At 44.3% G+C, this 18,203-nt stretch overlaps 1 protein-coding gene across 1 annotated transcript; it reads left to right on the top strand.

Annotated features, from left to right (window-relative positions):
• Positions 1 to 12,627: 12,627 nt before the first annotated feature.
• LOC149173438 (uncharacterized) lies at positions 12,628 to 13,421 on the top strand. Its single transcript, XM_089426700.1, has 2 exons — positions 12,628 to 13,057; positions 13,141 to 13,421. Exons 1-2 carry the CDS (start codon positions 12,628 to 12,630, stop codon positions 13,419 to 13,421), a joined length of 711 nt encoding a protein of 236 aa, XP_089282826.1.
• The last annotated feature ends 4,782 nt before the right edge of the window (positions 13,422 to 18,203 follow it).

The raw sequence follows: 18,203 nt of genomic DNA, 5'->3' as shown, positions 1-18,203 counted from the left end.
ACAGCAGGCCTATGTTTTATCTCAGCAGTGAAATGGTGATCTGGCTCAAAGGGAAGCTTGCATGTACTAGCAAAAGTGGCTAGACTGTGAGCATGAATGTTATGATTTCTTGAAATCTTGGCAAGCTTGGATTCAGAGAATGCATTGAGTATATTAGTGGCAGTTGTCCTATAGGCCCTCATTCTATTGTCATTAGTAACAAAGTTACCTTTCATTTTTTGGATTACTAGGTCAGAGTCACCTAGAATAGACACTTTGGCAGCTCCTAAAGCTTTGAGTAGCTTAAGGCCTAAGAGGAGTGCATCATACTCGGCCATGTTGTTGGTGCATTTGAAATTCAGTCTATATGCATGACCTTGTGCATGATTGTTATGTGTGTTTTGGATCCATATTCCAGCCCCTGCTCCTAACTTATTAATTGAACCATCAAACTCTAAATACCATGTGATTTCTTGCTTGTGGTTAGTATTAATAGTTTCAGTCATTTTAGGATTGGGCGGACCTGAGTCTTGTGTTTCGGGAGGTTCTTCTTGTGTGCTAGTTGCATTGGTTGTTGTGACAGTCTCATGGGTATGTGAAACTGATTCTTCATTGATGTGTGCTTGTTGTTCTAGAGCCAAAGGCTTGACATCAGTTAAATGGCAGCTATCATCATTAAAAAAAATAAATGAATCCATATTAGTATGGATTGAGTAGATGGGGAAGTTTTGTGGCTTATCCTCGCTACTCACCATATATTTCATGAGTGTTTCTCTATATAGTCTTTTTGGTTGCCCAAAGACTGATATAGTGGCGTAAGAGAGGTCTAATTGGAGGGATCCTTGGAGTTTTTCTCCCCAAGATCTTGATAGGAGCATGCCATACTTTGGTGGAATGTCAGCAACCACCACATCCATGAGGATTGTCTTGTTAGGATATTGGACTAAGGAGACACACAAGTCTTTGATTAAGCCTAAACACTTGACTTGACTTGAGTCAAAGGAGAATAAATCTTTGTATGGCCTGGTTATGTCAAGGTTTAGTCTTTCCATTACCGCTTTGGGTATAAGATTGTGCGATGCACCTGAGTCAAACATTGCATTATGTAAAATTTTATCATGGATATGCAAACTGATATAAAATGGCAAAACTGCTCCATTGACTATTTTTCCATTGACTTCTGGGCCAAAGAGCAGCTCTGGGGTATCATCTAAAACATTTACATCATCCTTAACCTCTGGCATTTGTAGTGATCTTTGTATTTGCTGCTTATAAACATCATGCTTGGCAAGTTCTGAGAGGGGGATGGATATCTTAAGTTTTCCAATCTCTGCCTCTAAATTAAATGGCTTTTCCAGTGGAGTCTTGGTGTTGATGATGGAAGATTTTTCTTTTTCATTTGAATTATCAGCGATTTGCTCTCGTTTTCCAGCGTTATGGAGAGTGATCGCTTGCGTTTTTTCAGTTATGGGCAGGCTTTTTGGAACGTTGTGTGCATTTTCCTTTGAGGAAAAAGGCACGACAGGCTGCTTTTTAGAAGGTTGTTCGATAGTTATATCATCTATGGTTATGTGCTGTGGGTTTGGGACAGATTGTTCAACGTGTTCTGTTATAACAACCTTGCCTTTGATTTTATCGGGCTGTTGTTTTTCCTTTGGTTTGATGGGCTTGGGCACATCAATCATTCTGGTTCTTAGCTTATATTGCTTATTTAGCTCATAAACGGCTGGGTCATAGGCTTGTTCAAAGTCGAAAGACTCTTGGGTTTGGGTTTGGAATTGATGCATATTATCGTTATTTTGGTCTTCTTTAGTTAAGAAGACATGTTGCTCGTTCTTCAAACCCATTAGGTTTATGTGAGTGTCTTCTATGGGCTCATTAGTTGTTGATGTCTCAGCGTAATTTTCTTGGAAAGGAGGCCTTATTTCACGGTTTGGGCTCGCTCTTCCAGCGTTTGGGTTTTGATTCCTTCTGAAGTTCGGGTTCCTAATAGCGTTGGTTTGTTGCCCGTCCCATGATGATTTTTTCTCAACGTTGTCCACTCTGTCTACCAGCCTATGCATGCCACTGATAAGGGCATCCAGCTTTTGGTCTATGGCTGAGGGTTCTTCTTTAAAGGTTGTTCTCCTCTCTGTTCTGGCTCTGTTTCTTTTGGAAATTAAATTTGCCTCCATAGTGACAGCCACATTTTGCATTTCGGCAAGGTTGTTAGGGGCTCTTTCTTTTAACTGGTAGGCCATATCTGGGTCGAATCCATCAGGGAATTTATACAAGGCAAGGTCAGGTGGAGGCCTTAAATTCTATGGTATTGCATTATAGACATTATTGAATCTTGCACAATAGTCCAAAACAGTCTCTTGAGGGCCTCTTTTAATTGTATCGTATTCGGCTAGTATGTGGAAGGGGTCTTTCTTTTTCTCCCTTTTGTTGGTAAATGACTGGTATAAGGCTTCTGGGTCTACTATGGAATTAGCTGGGAGTGCTCTAAACCAAGTCCTGACATCGCCTGTCAAACTTTGGACAAAAATCTTCATTCTCACCCCATCATCGTCAATCTCATAGCTTTCGAAGTAATCCTGCATTTTCTTTGTATGTTGAAGGGCTGTGCAGGCACTTGTGCCATCAAAATAAGTTATTTTAGTCTGGTAATCCTAAGGCATAGCCCTGAGATTAGCAGGCAGCTGTAAGGGTGCATATCTGTTAGCCATATTAGCAGGTATAAGTGGAACAACAGGGATAAACAGAACAACTGGAACAGCTGGGAAAATAGGAGTGGTAGCGGTAGTATGCGTAATGAACGAAGGTGTGGAAAAGGTGCTTGGAGAGGTGGATGAAGAACAAGGGGAACTAGGGGTTGAACGAAATAAAACTTTGACAGGGGTTGGAAAACGGCTTGGCTGAACTGTTTTAGGACTGGAATCAGCAAGCTCTCCTTGTTTTTGCTTGCTGAGGTTTCTAGAGATTAAATTGGGATTTTCAAAAACAGCTGGTGGATTTGGGTCTGGGTTTGACCTGGTATTATGTGTTTTCTTCTTAGGAGCCAGCTTCTAACTTGTTTTTTGGAATTTTCTGAATAATTCCCCAGTGGAGTCGCCAATAATGTTATCACTCAGGTTGTCCCTTGGCTCCTTAAGGGATACGGTCGAGGTAACCACAAACCAATCTTTACACTGCAGGTCCTAGCCTACCTGCAATCAGAGAGGGCTCTCTCTTTCTATTTTAACTTTGTTTTTGGGTTGATTTTAGGCTAGTTATGGACTTCTTTGGATTTTTTTTAAGTTTTGGTGGGATGATTGATGTTTCAAGTAGGGAGGCATGCATCGTGTGAGAGGTTCAAACCATTGGGCATGGAGTCATGGAGTTGGGTTGCTGGTGCGTTTTCTTGGTCACAAGAGGAATATAGAGCAGGATAACTACACATGAAACAATCATTCAAGCTAAAAGGATGAAATGAAGGCTAAGGAAGGAAAGGCAACTAAGAATCTCTCATTCAGCTTAGCAAAGGGAAGGCGAGTGAACTATATCTAGGAGCAGTCAAGAATTCATAAATAACAGTCATACATGAATGAAACAGAGCAAATACGAGCCATGAGGAATTCATATCTATGCATGAATTAGAAGAAAACATATAGAAGTCACAGAAACTGAGCATAGAGTGCAGCCACGCAAATTCTAAGCTAATCTTTCTTTCTGTAACTTAGATGGTGATATATGTATGATATAAACATATATGAATTGAAAACAGAGGTAAGAAACACTTATTGGGCCATGTAGCAGTGCAAGAATTCTATATTTCACTCTTCAGCCATTATTAACACAACAGACAGTCCATCCTCCGAGCTTTTCAACAGTGTTTGATTATGGAAATTCTCAAACATACAATGCGAGTCCAGAATGAAGATTATCAACCAACCAACCCTTTAAACAATGAATTAGGGTGGTTTATATAGGGAAAATATCTAGAAATATCTATTACAGCAGACCTTAAACAGGTCTGAGGGAAATGCATTCTTTAACCTAATCTTGCCCTGAAATTAATGCAAGAAAATATCTTTGAGCTGCGCTGGAGGCAGCTGTATCAAAATGAGTTAATATGGTGTCCTTATGGCTTTGTGTTGTTCATTTAGCCATAACTGTGCTTTGGGCTTTGATCCCCTGCTCTTGAGTGGTTTTGATGTGCATTAACTGTGATCTAAGAGCCTTTAAATGGCTTCACCGCTTTCTTTGACTTTGCTTGGGGGCCTTTAATGTTCACCCGCTTTGGTATTGCTGATCTGATACACTTTTCCGCTTCACTGATACTTTTTGATTGAATTTCGGCTTTATCTTTCCTCTGATACTCTTTAACACTTAAATCGGGCCACTTTCTCTCGACCTGATATGCTTGAAACTGTCAAATCGCCCCTTTTCTGCCCTTTCAAGGCAAAAATGGCTGCTGCAAATGATTTCCGTGGCCTCTGGAATGCTACCGGCGCTGGCCGATTTGAATACGAACATAAATGAAGAAATCCTGTCAAAACTGCGAATTTTCGGGCCTGCTGGTAGCCGAGCGATATGAAGCCTTCCATTTTGGTCATTTTTTCTTAGCGAATCGCGCATCGAAAACTGCCTCAGTTTTTCATTCCGGGCTCTCTTTGCTGCGATTTTTGCCCTTCGCGCCTTCTTTCAATGATGACGTCAGCATGACATCAGCAATGGGTCCTAGTACGGTAGTGACATGGCAGGGTGATGTGGCAGTACGTCGGGGATTAAATCGGCGATCGGCAATTGGCGGGGATAGGGGGTGATGGATTTTATATGTGTGATGTGATGGGAGCAATCGTCGATATCGGAAAAGCGATAAGGCATGCGGCTGTGTGAAAATGGGAAATATTGCAGAAATGAGCGGATCGCGATGCGATATGCTTTCGGGTGCTATAGCAATATCGTGTCGGCGAATGAGAGGGGGGGATACATATACAGGTATAGTAACATTGCGACTGTCGAGCGCGAAATCGCATCGGCGAAATGATATCGGGGAGTTATAAAAGGGGGCCGATGAATGAATGCTGCGACCTCCGACAGCGATATCGTGTCGGAGGGGAGGAAAACTCATCGGAGGAGGAAACACTCAATCAGAAGAGGGTTAATGCGATCAGAGGATGATTTATGTGATCGGAAAAGGCATTTTAAAGCTTTGGAAGGGTCCTTAATGCATTGGAAGGAGTCCGATAGCATTTGAAGGGGGTTTTTGTGTTTTGGACGGAGTCGAAACACCTTAGGAAGATGGTTTTTGAGCAAAATGAGGGTTCTCACCAAGTTTCAAGTAAACTTAGTAATTCCCAAGCGATATTTATGGTTATATTTCAACCAGAGGACTCAGGAGGGGATATGTAAATAATGGGGATTTTTACCATATATTTTAGTATGGGAAGGGGAAAATAAGGAGGGATTTACATAATAGAGTTAGGAGTTAATATGAATTTTGTGAAGAAAGCGCTAAGGATAGGAATCTTAGGCTTTAAAGGGGAAACCGGACCTGTATAAGAAATATAAGCATCCTTAAGCAAAGAAGATCTTTACTTAGGCAATGATGTGACAAATGATGAAACTTAAGAGATATCAAGCAGATCTTGACCTCTTTGGGAAGGTTAGTGAATGATTTGGGGAACAAGAAGAAGGGGGAGTTAGTCATGCCTCGCTTGAGCTGCTCCAAGGGAAAATTGCGTTGCACTTGTGATCTGGAGTAAAATAACACTTTGAGATACAAAATTGATCACACTTATTCAATCTGCAACCTCAAAAACTACTTACCCAGCCTACTTACCTAACATTTTTTCTTCTTTTTGGTTTGGGTGCACTGAGACTTGTAGACCCTGATTATCTTCTTTTCTTTTGAATGCCCTCCTATCTAAATGTACACTTATTTCATCCAGGGGCTCAGATTAAGCTGTTGAGCACCCTTGTTTCTCTACCTATCTACAAATCTGCCAAGATTAAGCTGTTTGGACAGATAATGATTCTCTATATTCTACAACAGGAAATTGAAACCTAGGGAGACCAAGATTAAGCTGTTTGGCCCTCCCTTAACTGAAAAATCATCAAAAATGGATCAACCCATCAAAAATGGAACATAGTAGTGGCACTTAGACTAGCACACTCTCATGGACACTTCTTTGGCCTCTGTAGCAAATATGGAACGTTGCAGCATGCAAAGTATGACATATTTGGCATGTAAAAATGTCGATCATGAAAGATGAATACCTGCTACAGCAGGAGGCTAACAAAGGCGATGAAAACTACTCTGGGACTAGCAACAAGAAACCCGGGTAAGAAAAGAGGCAGGAAAAAGCAGAATGAACTCTTAATGGAGTGTGGCAAGCTAATGATAGATTCAGGTAAGATGAAAGATCTCGCCAGCTACTCCTTCACAAATATTTAATTATGAAGTTTACATCTTGTAATATCAGAGGTCTAGGGAGTAAGGGAAATCAGAGAATTCTTAGTAATAGAATGAAACAGGAAATGCCGAACATAATCTTTATCCAAGAAACGAATTGTTCCACTCAAAAATTAACACAAATCCATAGTAAATGGCTTAGTCGATTTGAGTTTCTAGAAGTTAAAGCAGAGGATACAGCGGGGGGAATTCTCACTCTTTGGAACCCTAAAAAAATTAGTGTTATAGATTCTAAGGCCACCACGAATTACCAATAAGTTGTTATCCAACCGGTAGGAGATAGGTACCCCTATCTAGTCACAAATGTTTATGGCCCTCAAAGAATAGATGACAAACTCAAGTTTCAAGACTCACTGGGGGATCTCAGGGACAGAAATGTAGGAATACCTTGGATCATAGGAGGGGATTTCAACATGATCAAATCTCTTTCAGAGAAAAAGGAGGAATCAGAATCCTAAGACAAGACTGTTTGGAGTTTCAAACTTTTATAGACAAGATGAACCTGATAGATACTGAAACGAATACTGGCCTCTTTACTTGGAATAATAAAAGAGGAGGAGAGTCTTAGGTAGCCTCAAAGTTAGACAGATTCATGATCTCAGAGGATCTGATGCTAACAGATAAGGAAGTAATAGCGGAAGTTCTCCCATTTGGAGTCTCAGATCACTGGCCAGTTCAACTGGAGATCAAAGGTATGGGCGTTCTCAGAAACAGATCTTTCAGATTTGAAAACATCTGGCTCTCCCACCCGGATTTCTTCAACAATATTAAAAAATGGTGGAAAAAATATTTACAAATTCAGGGAACAAGAATGTTTCTTCTTCATAAAAGATTTAAGAATATCAAACTCAGACTAAAGGATTGGAACATAAATGATTTTGGCAATAATTTTGTGGAGAAAAAATCAGTTGAAAACAAAATGAAGGTTCTCAACCAAGCTTTGATCAAGGAAGGATTTGATAAAGACAAAAGTAACTAAGTGGATAAATATCATCAAGAATGGGACAATCTGTGCAAACAGGAGGATGTTTTTTGGAGACAAAAATCTAGGGTTCAATGGCTAAAAGAAGGGGAGCGTAACACGAAATTTTTTCATAGGTCCACCATGGTGAATAGAACACACAACAAAATATCTTCAATTAAGAATGAAGAAGGGAATCTTCTCACCTCCCATGAGAATATTGAAGCTGTGTTAGTTCAGCAATTCCGAAGCATCACTCAGGAAAATAATTCAGATAGAGAACAACCCATCTGTGAGGTAACTAGAAACATACCAAAGATGGTATCCAAAGAGGACAATTTCAATCTAAATAGGCGAGTTTCTGAAAAGGAGGTAGATGATGTCCTCAAAGAAATGCAGAATGGAAAAGTACCAGGCCCAGATGGTTTTAATGTGGATTTTTTCAAAGTATGCTGGAATATTGTTAAACAGGATAGTTTGAATGTAGTGGGGGATTCCAGGTTGAACAGAACTATTTTGAAAGTGCTTAATACCTCCTTTATCTCCCTTATCCCAAAGCAGGACGATGCTCAAACACCGGATAAGTTTAGACCCATAGCACTATGCAATGTGGTTTACAAGATAATATCCAAAGTAGGGGCTAATAGACTTAAGCCTTTGCTTCCTACCGTAGTCTCAGGGGAAAAATATGGTTATGTGGAAGGCAGACAAATTTAGACAACATCATTCAAGACCAAGAGGTGGTTCACTCGTTAAATAGCAAAAGGTAGGCTGGAATGATCATGCAATTAGATATAGCCAAAGCTTATGATAAGGTAAATTGGACCTCTATGAAGAGGGTAATTATTGCTTTTGGTTTTTATCATAATTGGGTCAAGTGGGTGATGGCCTTAGTTGCTTCCTCCAGCTTCTCTATTTTGGTGAATGGCTCTCCCTCTGATATTTTCAATCCTTCCAGAGGCCTCAAACAGGGAGACCCACTCTCTCCATTTCTTTTCATTCTCATGATGGAAGGACTTGGTAGGTCCATCAAGCATGCTAAAGCAAAAGGTAAGATTAAAGGCCTTATACTAACCGAGAATGGTCAGGCTCTAACTCATCAACAATTTGTAGATGATACAATGATACAAGGAGTCCCCACTGTCAAAGAAGCTACAACATATAAACAAATCCTGAACGTCTTTGCCATGGCCACAGGTATGGAAGTTAACCTCTCCAAATCAAAAATCTTTTTCTTTAATACCAATATTGCGATCCAAAGGAATATTTCTAGAATTCTTGGCTTTCAAAGAGATTCCCTTCCCTCAAAATATTTGGGAATCCCTCTAACTACTAAACCAATGCTCAAAAGCATTTGGGAACCTTTGATGAATAAGTTGTAGGATAAAGTCAGTAAATGGACCTTTAGATCTTTAAATCTTGCAAGTAGGTTGGTTCTCACTAAAGCTGTTTTGTAAGTGTTGGAGAGGTAAATCCCCTCTACGGATAGAGGCGATCCCTACTAGCCCAATAGGGGTCTAGCAACAATCACACAATGCTGCCACGCATGTTCCTAGTTACAATTAAACAAGAAGTAAAGAGCACCTACTTGGATTCCTGCGCTGTCGTTGGACGAAGAGATGTCTCCTTCGCTCCTTCGCTTCAGCTGGTCACCGTCCTCCGCGATCCCCGCGAACGGACACCTGCACACACGAAGAGAAAGCAAACGCAAGCGTGAAATCTAGTAAAAGCAACTATATGTCAGTCAGAAAAGACATAATTCGCATTTATCCATTGCATAAACAAACGAGAATGGAACAATAATAGCAGTCATCTATTATTAATCAGAATAGAGAAGAGTACAACCAAATGTTCTGACGTCGATAAACTTCTCAGGAGGGATCAGTCAGCATGTATCTCAAGCATTCACCTTTGAGGATGGTTCTCCCAAGACAAACAACTCTCTCTCTCTCTCACACAAATGACACAAACAAACTTCCCCAAGCAATCAATCACTTCCACTCCTAACACACCAAACCTATAGCAGCAATCTGAGCACTACAACCTCTGTACAATCCAAGCTAAGTCTAGCTAGTTCCTACTAGTTCTAACTACCTGCTCATGGTAATGGTGGAAGTTTATATAGGAGAAGGAGCCTCCTAAAAAGGTGGAAGGATGAGCTTATCTTCAAGGGGAGTAGTTGCAAAGGGTCGAACACACATGCTATAGAAGGGAGTCGATATTCACAAAGCTAACAACCAAGCCTGGAGAGATCTGGAAGGCTGGTTGTTTGAACAAATTCGCCCAAACTGGATCAGCGCGGATTATATGGAGACTGTCGCGCTGTCAGCACATAACAATAACTGAACAGGTCATGTCAGCGCGGAAGGACACGGGAAAGCCGCGCTATGCGTCATCGCGGAAAAGTGATGTTCTTCCGCGATGGCAGCGCACGGAATACACTGTGAGGCGCTTGTCATCGCGGTTATTTTAGGAACAGACGCGCTGATGCACAAAACTTTGGAAAAATGGGTTTTTAAGCCAGTTCAGGGATCAAACACTTAGTGATTGTGACTTCTGGACACAGCAGGGTGACTGACAGGAAGGCAGTGATAAATTACTGTGTAACAGATGCCCCCTAAAGCATGAAGACCGAGAGAGTGGGAGGGGTGAAATGCTTTACAACACACGCCGAACTGGAACACCACCAGGAAGTACCGAAAAATCTCTGACAATCATATACATGCAGTCTAGGCATGGGCGCAGCCATCCAAAAGACATGCGAGACTGGTCTATGGTATGGACGCAGCCACCCAGCTAAAGAGACCATAAAAAATGACAAGGTATGGTCGCAGCCATCCATGAAGACTCAGGTATGGGCGCAGCCATCCATCAATGAGTCATGTAATGATTATCCACAAAATCGCAACCTGGACCACAGTAAGCAAGGATCCAAGGTCTTGCGCTCCATCTCGACCCGAACAGAGTACAAGTCCAAACATGTGAATACAGGGGTTGGAGTCGAACATGCATGAACATCGTCTGATTACCGGCCAATGATGAAAACCGTTAACAGACGCGAGAGGTACCACCAATAATGACAATGGCCCTCAAGGTACTATAGGTACAATCCGTGGCGTGTGAATCAATGAGCTGGTGTCGAACACCCACGGAATCATTCGATCGTAGGTCAATGATGTAAACCTTGCGTCGAACACGAGGAACCTGCCATTGAGGCATGCAGGCTCCAAGGCACCTGGAAGGAGTCTCTAAGTCACTTTCTAGGATAATGAGTTGAAGTCGACGAGAAGTGACCCTGATCGAAGGTGGGCCATGATGATTCCCACATCATCGACATGAGACAGAGGTATAATAATTTGTGATGAGATAGCGAACGAGGTTGCCTTGTGGCAGAGGACAACTTCTCTTGAACATATAACGGCACTGTGACGGATTTGGCAGTACTTGACATCAAATGAGCAGCGGATAAGATGGTGACGGCAATGAACAGATGAGAGGTCAAATAGGATATCCCAAACCCATGGAGGCTAGTGAAAACGAGATGAGATGACCCCACCCAGACACGAAACAGCGGAGTGCCATGTTCAAGAGTGACGTACTGCCGAGACGACTGTAATCAAAGTTCCATTTTCCCCACCTTTGCAGGCAGGTACCCCGATTATTTTTGGATGACAAGCTTTGACGGGGATAACATATGCTTGATGTGTGTCATGTTGACAATATCCGATGTCATTGAGTGTTTAACGAGCCTGACAAAGGAAAAACTCGGCTTCTTTTCTTGTTTCGAGAGTCTGAAAAGAATGCGGAAAAGGAGACTCCAGGGGGGTCCTTTTTCGTACAGTTGTGTCTCTTGAGCCCGAAAAAGTATAAAACTGTGCTCGAAAGAACCGCCCGGTCATTACAACCGAGGAGTACTTTTCATGAATAGTGTCTCCGACCGGAAAAAGTAAAAAAGTGGTCGAAGACACGTCGTTTTAGAGCCAATATCGAGTGCGAAACGACAAACACCCGGCGATCTTTTTGGTTTAACGGTCGGAAAAAGAGCTTAAAAACGACCGCCTTTCGTTCCCTTTAACGAGCTGAAAGGAAGCTCGGCCATCTTCTCTTGTTTAACGTCGGAAAAGAGCTTAGAGACGACACTTTGGGGATCACATGAATCGTGGACTGTCATGACCAAGCTGCGATACCTGTACCTGCACAAGGGCACTACCCGCATAAATCCATTCGATACACATAAAAAACACATTGAAACATGCTTGAAAACAGAACCAAGGCTAGTTTTATGGCTAAAAATGGCAAAAACCCAAAAATATGGGATTTCAGGAGTTTTTACTATAAATAGGGGGGGGTAATAAGTCATTTTTACCATTTTACTATTTGGAGTGCGAAGAATGTGGAGAAGCCAAAAAGTTGACGGAGCGATTTCCAGCCCATCCGGAGACCATTTTCAGATCCGCTTCTTCCAGGTAGGTTCTCATTCCTTTGCCCTGCATTCTGGTTCATTTTAGGAGTTTTTTAACGGTTGAATGGGCCCAATTGGGCATTTTTTATTTGCATGGGTGCGCCCTCGGTCATCGCGGAAATTGCCCATGGGGTCGCGCTGACCGAAAAATAGCCAATGTAACGAACTTCGGCTCAGCGCGGAAAAGGCGTGTTCTTCCGCGCTGACCTCGCATTTTTTACACAGAGCCGCCATTGTCATCGCGGCTGTTTCTAAAACAGCCGCGATGGCGCGGAAAAAATTTTGTTTTTTGTAAATGAACGTAAATTTCTCCATGAAAACGATTCTGATTGGTTTTTATTGTTCATGCAGGACATCATGGCCTTTCAATGGCAAGAGAGAGTTCACGATGTAGAGGATGTGGCTGCTTGGGGAGACGTGAATTGCTGCAACGCCATGCGGGCGTGCGGATTCATGAAATTCTTCCTTACGCCGCGTCTGAGGGCCCAACATGATCTGCTGGAGCTGCTGATCAGGGCATGGAACCCGGTGGACCAAAAATTCACCATCCGTGGTCATGACATTGAGTTTGACCACATGGATATATTTTTCTTGACTGGATTATCGCGCCGAGGCGCGAGGCCCATCCTGGAGGGGCAGCGCCCTAGCGGCGGTACTCTGGATGACTTGATGGCTCAGGTTTGCCCAGGGGCGGTGAAGACGCGGAGTGGGAAGTGCTCGATCCCCACTGTGAGAGACATAGTGCTGCGCACCATCCTGTTCATGGTGACCCGGGCAGCGGGCAGCATGGCGAACCACGAGGCATCCAAGACCCATCTCCTACTAGCCCTCGAGTGCCTCGAGCCTACCGTGTTTGACTGGTGCACTGCAGTGTGCAACAACATGAAGAGGCAATTGAGCAACTGCCGTCGCGGAGAGACGAAGCAGTTCGGGTATGGATCGATCCTGGTCCCGCTCATTCTGGAGCGAGTACCAGCCATGCGGCTGCAGTCTATGGCAGTGGATGCCCCCAGAGATCCTCGAGAGACGAGGGCCTCACGATGGGCTCGGATTATGCCACGTGGGGGTGGCGGCCGACCACATAGCTGGGGGGCATTTTTCAGAGACTGGTTGGACCAGCAGGAGATCTTCGTACAGGATTGGCCATATGCGGGGATGGATTTCCGCAATGATCCTGACTTGGTGCTGCCTCCGGGTGAACAGTGGGATGATGCAGGTATGACACTTTTTGTCTTTTGAGTTTTGTATTGTTTTTTTAATTTTTTATGTACATGTCCTAATAAATGTCTTGTCATGCAGATGTGGGGCCTACTAGACCGATTGGCCTGGCTGCCACGGCACGGAGAGAGGGCCCGGGAGCCGGAGCTTTGGCCTTAGCCCCTCCAGGGGCCAACACACCAGAGATTGTGGCTCGCAACCTTGAGGGGTTGCTGGAGGGGGTGCCGGACTTCCAGGGGGTCGAGGAGGTTCCTGTGGAGCATCAGATCCACACAGTGGGTGTGGAACCCAGAGTGCACCGCCTTCTGAGGCGGGTGGCACGAGCGGCTATGTACTACAGAGAGCACCATCCAGCCGACTAGTCGCCTAGGTTTTATTTCCACTGTTTATTTTTGAGACATTATGACTCAAATGTATTGAGATTTTGGGACATGTACTTCTATTTTTGAGTGCCTTAGTGCGCCACACGATATATATATATATACATACCGATTTTTGGATGAGTCGTTGTTACATGTGATGATGTGTTATCTGTGTTTTGTTCAGTACAATTTGTGATCTTATGTATGAATTTGCACGACACTCGACTCATGGATTTTATATGTTTAATGCAAGCTTAAAACACACATGCGCAAACTATGCTTGAGATGACTTATTTACATATGCTTATGGTCTTACTATGCTGTTCTATACTTCCTTGTATGATGTTTATCTGTTTCGCAAATGTCTATCTAAGACATGATTTGCCAATGCATCAGTCAACGTATTTAATCGTCTCGGAATATGCTGATAAGTAATGTAATCAAAATTCCGTTCTAACAATCTTACACGTAGGTACAACCTTAATATGTGCTGGTCTCTGACGGAATATCGCCTGTTGAGTTGATGGACGACCAGCTGGGAGTCCAGGTTCACCACTAGCTCTCGGATGCCGAGGTCAACCGCTTCGGCGAGTAACTCTATTACAGCGCTGTACTCGGCAATGTTGTTAGTGGTACGACCTAGGCAGACACCCTGAAGGTCTATCAACTCTCTGTGAGGATCGTAGATCACCCACGCTGCCGAAGACAAATTACAAGTACTACGGCAGGCACCATCAGCGAAACCAACATAAGGGGTACGAGACATCTGCGCAAGAAAGAGAAAGCATAATAAGGGGCAAAACACGCCTTCACACCAAAGCAAAAGAAACTCATGCAGTAAAAACTCAAAAACACACGTATATACAAAGTGAATGTGAGCAGCTATGCATAGTACTTCTTCAGATACAGCCCATTACGGGGCTTGTCAAGAGGATTTCCTTCATAATCAATCAACTCATATGCGCCTTTTGTAAAACACGTTTCACGATGTAGGGACCTAACCACATGAATTCGAGTTTTCCTGCCCCCAGCTTATCCTTAGCTTGATCGTAGAGCAGTACTAAATCTCCCTCAACAAAGGAACGAGGATGAATATTCTGATCGAAGTGAGCTTTGACTCTCTTCTTCTGCGCTTCGATAGCCAGAGAGGCCAAACGGCGAGTCTCGTCTAACCGTTCTAGGTAAAGAAGTCGTTCCTCCACTGGAGTGGTGTTGGGAAGCAACTCGACAGCTAATTTTAATGAAGGAATTTCACATTCGACGGGAAGGGTAGCCTCCAGTCCATAGACCAGTTGAAACGGGGTGAAACCGGTGGCATCCTTCACAGAAGTCCGGTAGGCCCACAAGGCTGGGAAAAGCATTAGATGCCAGTTTGACTTGTGTATATTGACGGTGCGTTGAAGCATGGTGATCAAAACTTTGTTCACGGCTTCAACTTGACCGTTAGATTGAGGATAGTACGGTGACGAACTATCTTGACGCAAGCCTAACTGGGTCGTTAACTCTGTCATCATATGATTTCGGAAATGCTTTCCGTGATCTGTAACAATAGCCTGAGGGACTCCGAAGCGAGTGATGATATGATTGAATAAAAACTGCGCCGCTGTGTGACCATCTTCGTTTAATGTAGGCATCGCTTCGGCCCACTTGGTGAAATAATCCACGGCAACGATAATGTACCCATGCCCCCCGGCCGAACGAGGGTTACAGGACGTATAATCGATGCCCCATTTGGCAAATGGACCTACGGTTACGACAGGGTGCAGTGGTGCAGCAGGTGCACGCATCGTCCGGTGGTAAACCTGGCATTCATGGCATGCGCGTACAGCAAGGATGCAATCCTTGAATATAGAAGGCCAGAAATAACCAGCACGGAGGATCTTTTGAGCGGTAGCGTATCCGGACATATGGCCGCCACAAGCGCCGGAGTGGCAGTCATTCATGACTCGCTCAGCTTCCTCGAGAGTTAAGCATCGGCGGAGAATAGAATCGACGCCGAGGCGGTACAGGGTGTCGCCCAAAATGCGATACGGTTGAGCCTGATGACGTATCCGTCGTCGAGCCTCCTTTGATGTATTGGGACGAAACGAAGACGTTTGTAAATATACAATGATGTCCCCGTACCATGGGTCGAGAGTGCTGATGAGAAAGAGCGTTTCATCCGGAATTTGCTCCTCTGAATGAGATGGTGCAGACTGAGATGGTAAGGAACAGAGCAGTTCAGCAAAGACCAGTGATTTCTTAGACTTGGCGGCAGTAAATTCCAAGTCGAACTCTTGGAGGATTACGATCCACTTCGAGTATTTGCCCCCCAGCAACTGACGTGACAAAATATAGGTCATGGGGTTGCAGTCAGAGATCACGGTCGTTGTGCGCAACAGGATGTAATGACGGAAACGTTGGACGGCACAGACAGCGGCCAATGCCAACTTTTCGACATATGCATAGCGAGTCTCCGTATCGAGGAGGTTGCGACTAAGATAGTATACAACGTGTTCCGTGCCATCGTCGTCGTCTTGCACTAAAACCATGCCGATGGTGGTATCGGCAGCGGCCAGATAAAGGGTGTAGTCACGGTGGTAATTTGGAGGTCTTAGGAGCGGAGCTGAGACCAGAAGGTCTTTAAGACGCTCAAAAGATTGCTGAGCGATAGCGTCCCAGTGAAAGGGCGTGTCTCGCTTTAGTAATCGCGTGAAACCCTTGGCCACCTCGGCATAATTTGGGATGAATCGTCTAAGAAAATTGGCTTTTCCCTGCAAGCTTTGTAACTGCTGTAGAGTGGCAGGGGGAGGAAGATTCACAATGGCCTCGACTTTAAGGGGATCCAAGCGGATGCCCTCCCGGGAGACGATAAACCCGAGTAGTCGGCCAGATTCCACGCAGAAGACACACTTATGCGGATTGAGTCGAATACGGTAGTGTCGACAGCGAAGGAAGATTTCGCGTAAATGAGATGGATGGTCTTGACGTGTAGCTGAATGAGCGGGTAGATCATCCAGGTAAGGTTGTACGATGTGTCGGATATCATGAAAAGCATATGACATCGCACGTTGGAAAGTGGCGCCGGCATTTTTGAGACCGAAAGATAGCTTCTTGTAAGCGAAGGTGCCCCAAGGACAAATGAAAGCAGTCTTGTGCTGGTCTGCGGGGGCTATGTTGATCTGGTTGTAACCAGAGAAGCCGTCCATGAACGAATAAATTTCGCTTCCTGCGCAATCATCGATAAGCTGATCAATAAAAGGCGTAGGAAAGTTATCTTTTGGACAGGCGCGGTTGATATCGCGATAGTCAACACAAACCCGAATAGTGCCCTGTTTTTTATTGACAGGGACTATATTAGATACCCATTCCGTGAGGGGAATGGCATAAATGAAACCAGCTCGAAAAAGCTTTTCAACTTCGGCCTTGATGGCTGCAGCCTTTCTAGGATGCACTGGGCGTAAACGCTGACGAACAGGCTTAGCCCCAGGATAGGTAGGGATTTCGTGCTCCACGATACTGGGGTCAATGCCGGGCATTTCTTCGTAAGACCATGCGAAAACATCACGAAATTCACGAAATAGATCTTTGTAGATTTGAATTTCCTCAGGAGTACATGTGACTCCAATATGAATATTTTCGACAACCCTTGTTTTGACAGAGATGTCGATAGCCAAAGTCTGCGTAATATTACCCATGTTCCCTTCCGAAGACACTTGATATAACTGGATAGGTGTTTGGAGAGGGATATGTGGGAGACATGAAGCAAACTTTCCGAGACACGTGGCCATTTCCGAATGAGGAGGGAGAAACGAAGAGCGATGGTGGTGATCTGACCAAGGGAGCTCTTCGGGAGACATAGTCTCGATAATAGCCTCGTCGGATGGGAATGATTCCTTCAGGGGGTCCGAAGTGGCCTTCTCTCCCAACCAAGGGAAGGTTTCAGGTGAATCGGGAACGCTGCCTGGAATAGCAGGTTCGGAGGTTGAAACCGATGCAGCAACTATTTCGATGTAGTTGAGCTCGGCTGGGCTCAACGGCATCATCTCGCCCCAGGAGTCTTCTTGATTCACGGGAGGGAGAACCCATGGATCAGAATGCGTTGTGATCATGTTAACGGAGGCGAGATTTGGAGGTGGGAGGGGAAAGACTCCCATCAGGGAGGGATCTTTAAATAATCCGGCACCCACACTCTCGAGCGATTTGAAGGTATGCTCCACGAATGGTACATTCCCTTCAGAAGAGGAAGCAAAAAAGGACAGCTGGTCCACCGTGACGATTTTTCCTTGATGGGGAAAACGAACGACACGGAATAAGGAGGAAGCCACGGCTTGCATGGTATAAGTCCAGATTCGTCCTAGAAGGAGGTTGTAAGTGAGATTAGCGTCAACGACTTCAACCTCGACTTCTACAGTTTTCCCTTCTAAAGAGATAGGTAAACGCGGGAGGATACCAAGTGGACGAGATTCTCTTCCATCGAACGCCTCTAGGGTGGTGGGAGACTGGCTCAGAGCAGGCGAACCAATAGCCTTCCAACAAGCAACCGACATGATGCAGGTTGAGGCTCCTTCATCAATGACAGTACGGTGAATCGTCTTGCCTTTGATGAGAACTTGTATAAGGAAAGCCAACTGATGAGGCAATCTCTGCGTGAAACCTTCGAGGTCAAAAGAAATTAGATCCAAATCTGCCGGGTCGATGCCACCAATCGCTGATAGCAGGGACTTCCTCTGGGAGGGGCAGCTCTGGAGGACTTCTAACGCGGACATAGCAGACGGAGCCTGAGCTAAGTCCTCGACAATG

The sequence above is a fragment of the Pinus tabuliformis genome, chromosome 4_2 (genome assembly GCF_031772625.1).
Source record: "Pinus tabuliformis cultivar Carrire ecotype Pingquan chromosome 4_2, CPIR1, whole genome shotgun sequence".
Classification (NCBI taxonomy): domain Eukaryota; kingdom Viridiplantae; phylum Streptophyta; class Pinopsida; order Pinales; family Pinaceae; genus Pinus; species Pinus tabuliformis.
This window is presented reverse-complemented; position numbering and strand designations above follow the sequence as displayed.

Excerpts from the sequence above, each read along its gene's own strand:
- LOC149173438 (XM_089426700.1), top strand. The coding sequence starts at position 12,628 with ATGGCGAACCACGAGGCATCCAAGACCCATCTCCTACTAGCCCTCGAG. Across the intron at positions 13,058-13,140 it reads TGAACAGTGGGATGATGCAG|ATGTGGGGCCTACTAGACCG; the intron begins GTATGACACTTT and ends CTTGTCATGCAG.